The 11,487-nt window shown below is 41.0% G+C and overlaps 1 protein-coding gene across 5 annotated transcripts in view; it reads left to right on the plus strand.

Annotated features, from left to right (window-relative positions):
- LOC134333736 (IQ motif and SEC7 domain-containing protein 1-like) overlaps positions 1-8,912 on the plus strand; it is a 61,967-nt gene extending 53,055 nt beyond the window's left edge. For 4 of the 5 annotated variants that reach the window (XM_063015873.1, XM_063015876.1, XM_063015874.1 and 1 more), the window contains 2 exons: positions 732-781; positions 5,553-8,912. In XM_063015873.1, the coding sequence (XP_062871943.1) occupies positions 732-781; positions 5,553-6,089 (587 nt within the window). In that variant the 3' untranslated portion in view covers positions 6,090-8,912. The remainder of the gene's footprint in view (positions 1-731; positions 782-5,552) is intronic. The other variant, XM_063015875.1, reaches the window with a different exon arrangement.
- Positions 8,913-11,487: the final 2,575 nt, after the last annotated feature.

Raw genomic sequence — 11,487 nt, forward strand, 5'->3', positions numbered from 1 at the left:
ATAGTAATAATAATAATAATACAATAATAATTAATAGTAATAATAATAATAATAATAGTAACAATTAATAATAATAATAATAATAATAGTTATAATAATAGAAATAATAATAATAACATTAATAATAATAATAGTAATAATAATAATAACGTATAATAATAATAATAATAAATAATAGTAATAATAATACTAATAACATAATAATAATAATAATAAATAATAATAATAGTGATAATAATAATAACATTAATTATAATAATAATTATAATAATAATAATAATAACTGCATTTTTGTGCTTTACTGAGTTTCCCATCTATACAGAAATGCAGATATAACAGAAACCAGTATGCTGGATTACACCAGTGTAGTCATTGGAGTCACTGCTTTGTTTTGATTGTACATTTAGTGTATATTATTGTTATAGGTTTAAAATGACATGTTCAGGGGTGCTGTAACTCGATGCCTGATACAATCTGAGATGAAACGGACAGTAAAGTGAACCAGTTTGGCCCAAATGAAACCAAATGTAATTCATAAATCCACCATAAAATCCCACCTCATGGCAACCCTGCTCGTCCACCATTCCACCCCACCCACCAACCCCCCTCTGACCCTCGGACCGCCCCCCGGCAACACCACGTCCGCCCCCGGACGGTCCCCACACCAACACTAGCTCCTCGTCGAGGTGTGATGCCCGTCTCTAATCTGTGGTATTGCATGTCTCGGGCAGGCAAGCGCGGGCGGCGCACCAGCGCAGGATCGCTAGACAGCAATATGGAAGTAAGTAGGAAGCGGTGATGTGGACTTCCTGTCTGCTCATGACGTGCACCTTTAAAATAAGCACGTGTTAACCAAAGCATTAACCAAAAAGCTCAAGTTCACGCCTCCGAACGTTGACTCTTTGTGTTCCTGCACCCTCTCGAGCTCATTCTTTATTTTCACATTCCTGCGCTTTCTTCTGTTGGTACGATGCCTAACCTGCCTGCCTGCCTGCTCACATGCATGTACCAGCCGCTTCGCCGTCTCGCGGCGGCGTCCGAACCCGCGCAAGCATGTTGTGTACTACTAACCCTCGCTGACGCGTCACCGCTCGACCGTCGGCCTCACGTTCAGCTAGCCTTCATCATGCTTCACAGGCGTGAACTGAAGCTCTGACTGTCCCGTCCTCTCCTGCCACGCTAGCTCGCCCCCCTTTAGCGAAGCATGGAAGGGCGCGCTAATCAGACCCGCCAGACTCCGACATGAACCCGGGAGGAGATATATATGGATTTCATCAGCGCTCATGTTCATCGTTCATTCTTCATGTCTCTGTGATCTTTCAGTAGGTGGAACATCTGGGAACTTTGCGATGGATTAAAGTAATAAAACTGGTGGCTGGTTGCACCAACAGGTCCAGCAGGGGTCAGTCTAAACACCAAACGAACCAAAGTGACCGGAGCTGTGTCCATGTCCATGTAGAATCATTTGGAACAGCAGGAGCTGCTTCCTAAACGTACCAGCAAAAGTGCAAATAAAAATAAATTACAATCAGTAAACTACAGAAGAGGGAAGTAAGCATGTAAGTACATTAATGCGGTCAAAAGTATTCGGACACCTGATCACGAGCTTCCAAAAGCAAATGCTTTTAAAATAGAGTGACCTGGTGAGGATTTTAATTATATGGGATAATCTAAAAATAATAATAATATAATAATAATAATATAATAATAATAATAATAATGCAATAATATAATAATAATAAGAAGAAAATAATAAAATAATAATAATAATAATATTAATAATAAAACCAATAATAACAATACTAATAAAATAATAATAATTAATAATAATAATAATAATAATAATAAAACTAATAATAATAATAAAATAATACTAATGAAATAATAATAATAATAAGAAATAAATAATAATAATAATAATAAAACTAATAATAATAAAAACAATAATAATAATACTAATAAAATAAATAATAACATAATAATAATGATAATAATAAATAGTAGTAGTAATAATAATAATAATAAATAGTAATAATGATAATAATAAAACTAATAATAATAATAATAATAATAAAATAATACTAATGAAATAATAATAATAATAAGAAATAAATAATAATAATAATAATAAAACTAATAATAATAAAAACAATAATAATAATACTAATAAAATAAATAATAACATAATAATAATGATAATAATAAATAGTAGTAGTAATAATAATAATAATAAATAGTAATAATGATAATAATAATACATTTAATTATAATAAGAAATATTAATAACAATAATAATTATTATTATTATAAATATAATGATAAAAATAATTAATATTAATAATAATAACAATAATTATGATAAATATAATGATAAAAATAAATAATAATTGTAATAATAAATATAATGATAATAATAATAATAATAATAATAATAATAAATATAATAATAACATTTAATGAAAATGATCATTAGTATTATTAAAGTATTTGGACACCTGACCATGAGCGTCCAAAAACAAATGCATTTAAAATAGAGTGACGTCTGCGTGATCTATTCAACTAGAACGACAGTCGCTCTTCTGAAAAGGCGTCTCACAAGACTGTGGGAATTTGTGTCGGTTCAGTTAAAAGATGACAGCGCTTGTGTTGTACAACTGGGCGCTGAAATCAACCTCAGTTGATGTTCCGGTTCATTCCAGAGCTGTTGAGTAGGGCCGAGGTCATTGAACCAGGCACAGTCATGCTGAAACAGCAAGGGGCCTTCCCTAAACTATTGCTAAACTATAATTTAATGCACATGTCCACGACTCCTGGGCTGGTTCACGTCCTGTTGGTGCAGCCGACCTCAGAAACGTCAGGTCACGCTCACAGAGCTGCAGGTTTATTATGGTACAGGAAGAGACGCTCATGCATATGCAGTACGTTATAAACACACACACACACACACACACACCCTGCACACGTCCGGCTAGATCAGTCTGGTTACCTGATTAAATATGTGAACTTTAGCCGGACGGTTTCTTCTTTTGAGCATGTCAAGGATCTGCTCCCATCATCCTAACCAGATGCATGTGAGGTTTCTCTCCCCAGCCTTCCTGTGGTTTAATATCTCAGTACTTGAAGAGGAATTCCGTCAGAAATCCACCAGTTACTGTCTAGACTCTCGCTGTGGGGACAAGTTGAGGTCGTCAAAGTGTGAATATAAAACAAATCTGCATCAGATCCAGGGTTACAGCTCCACATGTATCTGTGTTTATCAGGATTTTCCTCCCTGTTTCACTTTTAAACTTGTGTTACAGCTCCAGCTTCTGAGAAACGGTGAGAATCAGAATCAGCTTCTCCCAGAGTCTAAAACGCTTCTGGTTGAAAATAAAGCTTAACGTGGTTTAATGTAGTAAAAGAAGGAGACAGGAGCACTAAACTTCTCTTCATTATTACTGCTCATAAGTTCCTCCACTAATCACATTCCTCACTCGCTGTTTTACTACAATAAGTCACGGTAAGCGCTGTTCGCATGGCCTGAGTCGCTTTTAGTCGCAAAAGTGTGAATGCGCCTTTAGGGATGCTTAGAGAAGACAAGGTGGGGGGTTTCCTCAAAACAGGTGGGTCTTGGGTATGTGTAATACCCACCCAATCTCAGGAAATGTTAAAGCCAACAGTGTCTACAATATTTCACAATATTTTACAAGAACTGTTTGTTTATTAACTCGTTTGTTCAGTGTCCGTTTTATTTCCACTTCATCCTGGTCAGGACTGAAATTATAAAAAATGAAATAATAATAATAATTTTCCGTTGTGAGCCTGTATGGTGGATTTTTGGTGGAATTCTGCTTTAACACTTTTACACAGATACAGTGTATCACAAAAGTGAGTACACCCCTCACATTTCTGCAGATATTTAAGTATATCTTTTCATGGGACAACACTGACAAAATGACACTTTGACACAATGAAAAGTAGTCTGTGTGCAGCTTATATAACAGTGTAAATGTATTCTTCCCTCAAAATAACTCAATATACAGCCATTAATGTCTAAACCACCGGCAACAAAAGTGAGTACACCCCTAAGAGACTACACCCCTAAATGTCCAAATTGAGCACTGCTTGTCATTTTCCCTCCAAAATGTCATGTGACTCGTTAGTGTTACTAGGTCTCAGGTGTGCATAGGGAGCAGGTGTGTTCAATTTAGTAGTACAGCTCTCACACTCTCTCATACTGGTCACTGAAAGTTCCAACATGGCACCTCATGGCAAAGAACTCTCTGAGGATCTTAAAAGACGAATTGTTGCGCTACATGAAGATGGCCAAGGCTACAAGAAGATTGCCAACACCCTGAAACTGAGCTGCAGCACAGTGGCCAAGATCATCCACCGTTTTAAAAGAGCAGGGTCCACTCAGAACAGACCTCGCGTTGGTCGTCCAAAGAAGCTGAGTGCACGTGCTCAGCGTCACATCCGACTGCTGTCTTTGAAAGATAGGCGCAGGAGTGCTGTCAGCATTGCTGCAGAGATTGAAAAGGTGGGGGGTCAGCCTGTCAGTGCTCAGACCATACGCCGCACACTACATCAAATTGGTCTGCATGGCTGTCACCCCAGAAGGAAGCCTCTTCTGAAGTCTCTACACAAGAAAGCCCGCAAACAGTTTGCTGAAGACATGTCAACAAAGGACATGGATTACTGGAACCATGTCCTATGGTCTGATGAGACCAAGATTAATTTGTTTGGTTCAGATGGTCTCAAGCATGTGTGGCGGCAATCAGGTGAGGAGTACAAAGATAAGTGTGTCATGCCTACAGTCAAGCATGGTGGTGGGAATGCCATGGTCTGGGGCTGCATGAGTGCAGCAGGTGTTGGGGAGTTACATTTCATTGAGGGACACATGAACTCCAATAAGTACTGTGAAATACTGAAGCAGAGCATGATCCCCTCCCTCCGGAAACTGGGTCGCAGGGCAGTGTTCCAGCATGATAATGACCCCAAACACACCTCTAAGACGACCACTGCTTTATTGAAGAGGCTGAGGGTAAAGGTGATGGACTGGCCAAGCATGTCTCCAGACCTAAACCCAATAGAACATCTTTGGGGCATCCTCAAGTGGAAGGTGGAGGAGCGCAAAGTCTCGAATATCCGCCAGCTCCGTGATGTCGTCATGGAGGAGTGGAAAAGCATTCCAGTGGCAACCTGTGAAGCTCTGGTAAACTCCATGCCCAGGAGAGTTAAGGCAGTTCTGGGAAATAATGGTGGCCACACAAAATATTGACACTTCAGGAACTTTCACTAAGGGGTGTACTCACTTTTGTTGCCGGTGGTTTAGACATTAATGGCTGTATATTGAGTTATTTTGAGGGAAGAATAAATTTACACTGTTAGATAAGCTGCACACAGACTACTTTTCATTGTGTCAAAGTGTCATTTTGTCAGTGTTGTCCCATGAAAAGATATACTTAAATATCTGCAGAAATGTGAGGGGTGTACTCACTTTTGTGATACACTGTATGTTCAGCTTTGTGTCTAAACTGACGGAGTCGTTCTCGGCCTCTCTGTGCCCACAGGGCTCCATCATTAGCAGTCCACCTCAGCTGCGCCGGGGAGCGCCGTCCACCCGCGAGTGCCCGACCCGCCCTCACCTCGCCGGCGCCAATCCCCCGTCCACCCTGCTGGGATCGCTCTTCGGCGGCAAGCGAGGAAAACCCCCTCCACACCCTCCCCTCCCTCCACCGGCCTCGCACCACACCGGCCATCCCACCCTCATCTCGCACAGGCCCCATCCCACCAACCTGCACCACACAGCGCAGAGCCAGCTGGAGGCTCAGGGCCTCGGGCACCGCGTCCCGCAGTGTCCCGCGCCGCTCCCGCAGAACCCTCCGCCCTACCGGCACCATCACCACTACGAGCCGCCTCCGGCCGGACTCCGCTTCCATCGGCAGCACACGGGAAACGCCGGTCCGCCCCACCAGCGCGCCCAGCTCGCACATCATTACCACCACCGGCATCAGCAGTACCATCATCAGCGGCACCAGCGAGAGCCGACGCCGTCGTGCCCGGTCGGCGCCAAACCCAAGCAGTGCGGCATCAGCACGGTGGTGTGAGACGGCGTGAGTGGACCTTGGTGGAAGCACATGTCGCACACATGAACCTTCAGGATTTTTAAAAAGAAGGGAAGCAAAGCTCGCGTCTAAAGCTGCATATTTTGGTCTGGAGCTTCCAGCTGGACGGGTTCGGTGGACCAAATGGGCCAAATGGGTGGTGTAAAATATAAACAATGTTCTAATCCATCAGTACCATCAAGCCCCCTAAACAGAAGCTCTTTTACCCCTAAAATGCCCGGCCACGATTCCCCCGAGTTAAGGGACAAAGGCGATGATCGACGAGCCTCATGTTTCCCTCACGTTAACGCATCGTAAAGACGTTTTATTTTTATTTCGTTTCAACGCTCTGCCTCTCTGTATATCTCCAAAATGCTATTTTTATTTGATCAGAAGTGTGTTGCTCGTTGTAGAATGTCTCGTTTATTAGGAACCCGAACGCAAACTCTGGGAGATTAGCGGAACTAGAGAGACGCCGAGCTTCCGTCTGGCGCTAAACCTGCTTTAAACTGCGGCGGCGGGTGTGCGGCACGGCTGATACCCGTGTACCGTGTTCGAATGTCAGCTCTGCGTCCTCATAGATGCTGCAGTTATGACCTCTGCTGGCTGATCGATGGTACTGCACTTCAGTAAATGGCGTGCAGTTAAACGTTTCCACAGGGGACGTCTGTACGGATATTAAGCACTGAAACAACGTCTGACGCATTAAAGCAACCCAGCCGCTCGAGTATCAGCCACGCGTGTATCATCGAGTGTAGCGCCAGCCGGACCCCCGGCGGTAGTCATCCTAACTCTGTATTTACTGATAACAGCGTCTCACCTCGTCCTACCCGGCGCCCGTGTATAAACGTGCCAATAATCATGACATATCTACTCAGCGCTCTGTATATCGTACCGCGTGTGTATTTAGTATTTAGTAGCGTAACTGCATCCTGTACGATGTTGATGACTATATACTGTACAAACCAACATATTCAGAGGGATTTTATATGAAATATACGGTTAAATAGACGTCAGATCAAAGGCTAATAATACGGGAGCGGGTGTGGTGAGGTTAGACGTACTATACAGGAAGCTATTTTGGAACTTTAGATGCCTTTGCAATATTACAAAAAGCAATTTTTTGGAAAGCCGAAGCAGCATCACTGTACTGAAAAATAAAATATAAAGCTATATAGTTTAGTACACTAGCACTAGCTACGCTCTTGGGGAAACGTGTCCGGGGCTGTAAACGGTGTCCTGGCTCGTCCCTCTAGGGCAGCTGGGTTTATGACCCGATAAATACTGCTACTCTAGGAAGGCTGTAGAGGTTTGGCGTAGGGATGGGCATCATGCTGGCCCGTTAGTACTGACATCTCATACAAGCAAGTTCGGATCTCGGCTCTGCTACGCTGACACTGATCGGCTCGTCTGAGGGAAGGAGGGCTGAAGGAATTACTCATAACTGCTGCAATTACGACCTCTGGTGGCTGATCGATGGCGCTACACCATGCAGATATCCTTATAATCACACGGTCGGCTACTGCTCATGTGTATTAATTACGACTCTCCTCGGTCAGGACTGGAGGTCTGCAGCAGTCGAGGTGAAATACAGCCGGGCAGTTGGGAGGATTTAAAATATTGGAAGCAATAAAACAAGAAAAAATAGCCGTAACTTCTGCACATGCTTTGTTTTATTATTATTGTTATTATTCCAGTATGTTAAATTCAGCAAATTAACAGTATTAAGAAAGTATAATATTTTAAGGGTGTGTAAAGGTGTGCATTAGACTGTATGTAGTAAGTATAAGTGCTGTACTGTATAAGTAATTACTTATGTGAGTGGTTTTTATGAGGTACTGACAAATCCACCTCCCAATGGCTAGTCTGTTTGGCCATCATCGCTCCCTCAGTCACGGCCAATCAGCGCCGCCGAGATTCGAACCCCAAACCACTGCATCACCTGATTGCTCATGTAAACACGTCAGCCTGAGTGAAAAGGTCAGATCTGCATCGCGCATGATCAGGACATCAGGATGCGTTAAGTGAAACGCTACAGCGACGTCGTACGAAGACAAAACACATCCCGAAAATGTGTCCGAATGTTTATATCTTTATCTAAATAATAATAATAACATAAAAAACAACCCTGAGGGACGTTTTTCCAAGAGCGTGGCTAGTTAGAGGTTATATATTGTACAGAAGTGCACGCTGGGTCGTCGGAAACGTGCACTTTTTCTAGCATCCGATAGATTTTAACGTGTCTCCCACACACTGAGCACTTGCTGATCTTTTCCTTCAAGTTTTCTTTCCAAAGATTAGAAGAAAAAATTAGAGAAATTAAAGAATTAAGAACAGAAAGTATTTTGTTAATATGAAGTACGTGTGTCTGTCGAAACGATGCAATCCTACAAGTTAGCATAGAATTAGCATAGAGCTAGCTAAAGATAACGTTTAAAATGAACGTTTATGCACAAAACTGACGCGGGCCAGTGACTGAATAACAGATTCTTTTCTCTCAGACTGTACGTGCAATATGTTTATGTGTTTATGATCGTTTCCCGTCACGTCTGTGGTGGCTCACGGACCGACGAACCACTGGCTGAGAATTCAGCGGAATGTCAGGCGTGTAATACTGTGTGTGTGTGTGTGTGTGTGTGTGTGTGTGTGTGTCCTGTCGTTTGTCCTGTGATGTTTGTTTTCCGATATAAATCAGTGTTATTTTGGCAGTCGAGTGCAATTGTACAGAGATCTTGTTCATATCAGCCACACCGGGCCGCTCTGGTTTCCTCCAACAGATTCAGGTTAATAAATAAATAATAATAATAAAATGATCATTCTAACAGATTATGCAAATCTTCCTTCCTTCCTTCCAGATAAAACATGTAGAATGTATTTTACTCGAGTGTGTGGTGTTTTCTGAAGCACATAAACTGGTGTTTTATTGAACTGGTGTGTAACTGGGATGGATTAATCGGACTGGTTTGTTTTCTTTGCTGCTTCTGACCGTCTCAAGATGGACATCCGTTTATCAGCTGTGTCTTGTTCTGCTCTTCTATCAGTCATTATAAACTGTGTCCTTATTTTATTATCATTTGATTTTATGCTCGCCTCGGCTCTTTGGAGAACTTCGTTTTCGTTCGTGTTCGGTTCGTGTTTCCGAGGACGCTGCTGCATGGACCCGCCGCGTCTGCTGTGACTGTGAGCTGCTGGACGCTCCGGACACCTCCGTCTCCTCCGTCTCCTCCGATTCCTCCCGTCCTGTCGTGTAGATTTTTAGTGTTGATTCGCTGTCGTACCGCGTCGTGTTTGCCCGAGTGCAGCATGCAGATCATCGTACGTTTCCAATCTGTGTTAAAAGAGAAAAACGGAAGAACCGATCAAAAACACTCGTCACGTTACTCGTCACGTGGTTCTCTACGATGGTATATTAGGGCCACTGTAAACAATATATATTTAAGTTTCAATTTCGAGAATTAAGTGGAAATTATTTCGAGAATAAAGTCAAAATTATTTCTAGAATAAAATCGAAATGATTTTAAATATAAAGTTAAAGTTGCTTTATTGTCAATACTGCAATATGTACAGGACATACAGATGATTGAAATTACATTACTCTCAGACCCATGGTGCAACAATAAACATAAAAAAAAACACTAAACATAAAAAAGAATTGAATAAATACACTAAAATGCAAAATATATTTACACTGAGTCATAAAAAATGAAAAAATATAGGTCCCGATATTAACAACCGAGACAGTAAAGTCAAAATGATTTTAAAAATAGTCAAAATGATTATGAGAAAAAAGTCAAAATTATTTTGAGAATAAAGTTGAAATTATTTTGAGAATAAAGTTGAAATTATTTTGAGAATAAAGTTGAAATGATTTAAAAAATAAAGTCGAAATTATTTCTAGAATAGTCTAAATTATTCGAGAATAAAGTTGAAATTATTTCGAGAATTAAGTTGAAAATATTTTGAAAATAGAGTTGAAATTATTTCGAGAATAAAGTTGAAATTATTTTGAAAATAAAGTTGAAATTATTTTGAGAATAAAGTTGAAATTATTTAAAAACTAAAGTCTAAATTATTTTTTAGAATAAAGGCAAAATTATTTCAAGAATAAAGTAATTATGAGAATACAGCTTAAATTATAAAAAAAAATATAATTTAGTTTAGTTTAGCCGGTACATATGCTATAAGGCCATAAGTCCATCTGGTTTGTTCTTCTAAATAAACACAGTTTATTACAAAGCCGTTTCAGCATCCTTACACTAATAACAAACTGGTGCTGATGTGTGAAAGTATAACTTCAAATCCTGAACTACCTCAGTTTAACACGAGGTGTTTACTATGGCCATAATATTTCCACTTTATTCTTGAAATGGATACTTACAGTGGCCCTAATGCACCGTCGTACCGATCACACACTCGTAAATCCACGCGTAAATCAGTGGTTCCCAAACCTCCTCTGTACTTTTGTAAATAAGACTATTGTCATGCCCCCTTCTACGACACACACAAACACGTCTCTTTTCTTCCAAACTCCCCTGGAATTTATTCTAAACACTGTAATCCATAAAAACTGCGACTTCTTATTGAAGAAAAACAATAAAAGCGACAAATCAGCTCTACAGTAGAATTATTACAAGTCACGTACATTACACATTCACTTTCTAAGCCAGGGCGTTACTGTGTGCCTTGCGCCCATTGAAAAGCTGGAATAGGCTCCAGCACCCCCAGGTGACCTTAATTGGATAAGTGAGTGAGTGTTTTGGACCACAGGTTGGTCATTTTAGCAGTACAGAGCACTAATAAACTAGTAAATGATCAGTAATAATTGAGTAAACGTAATTGTTCCTGGCTCGTTGTTTCAGCATGTAAAGTTTTGCTCATGTTAAGCGCTGTTCACAGCCTGGGTCACTTTTACCGCATCATATCAAACAGTTCGTCTCTTGGAGGCTCTTTGAAAACTGCACCGCAACACCATAGGAAACAACTGGCCAGTCGGCCTGCCTAGCAGTGCCCAAAAATACCTCATTCATCCCCCCCCACCCCACCCCAAATAACTCCACACACCCCGCTTTGGGAACCACTGATGTACATCTGAAGACTTAGAGATGGGATTTGCACGTGGAACAGGTAGAACATGGGGATGTACATCATGTACTTAGGGTGTGTAGCACTCACAGAGCGTCCTCATTTTTATGGGGGGGGGGGCATGGTGGGTTTGGGGTTCTATCCTGCTCTGCTCCGCTCCGTCACTGAGTTTTAGACTGTCGGAGACGTTCACCGCCGTCAGGCCGCTGCTGTTCCAGAACATAAGTCTAAATAAATCTCTACATGTACAGGAAGTGTTTAGAGAGAGAGGAAAGCTTTCGTTCTGATATGCAGTCTGTTTGTAAAAGCTTCAGACCTG

This window comes from Trichomycterus rosablanca, chromosome 19 (genome assembly GCF_030014385.1).
Source record: "Trichomycterus rosablanca isolate fTriRos1 chromosome 19, fTriRos1.hap1, whole genome shotgun sequence".
NCBI lineage: Eukaryota > Metazoa > Chordata > Actinopteri > Siluriformes > Trichomycteridae > Trichomycterus > Trichomycterus rosablanca.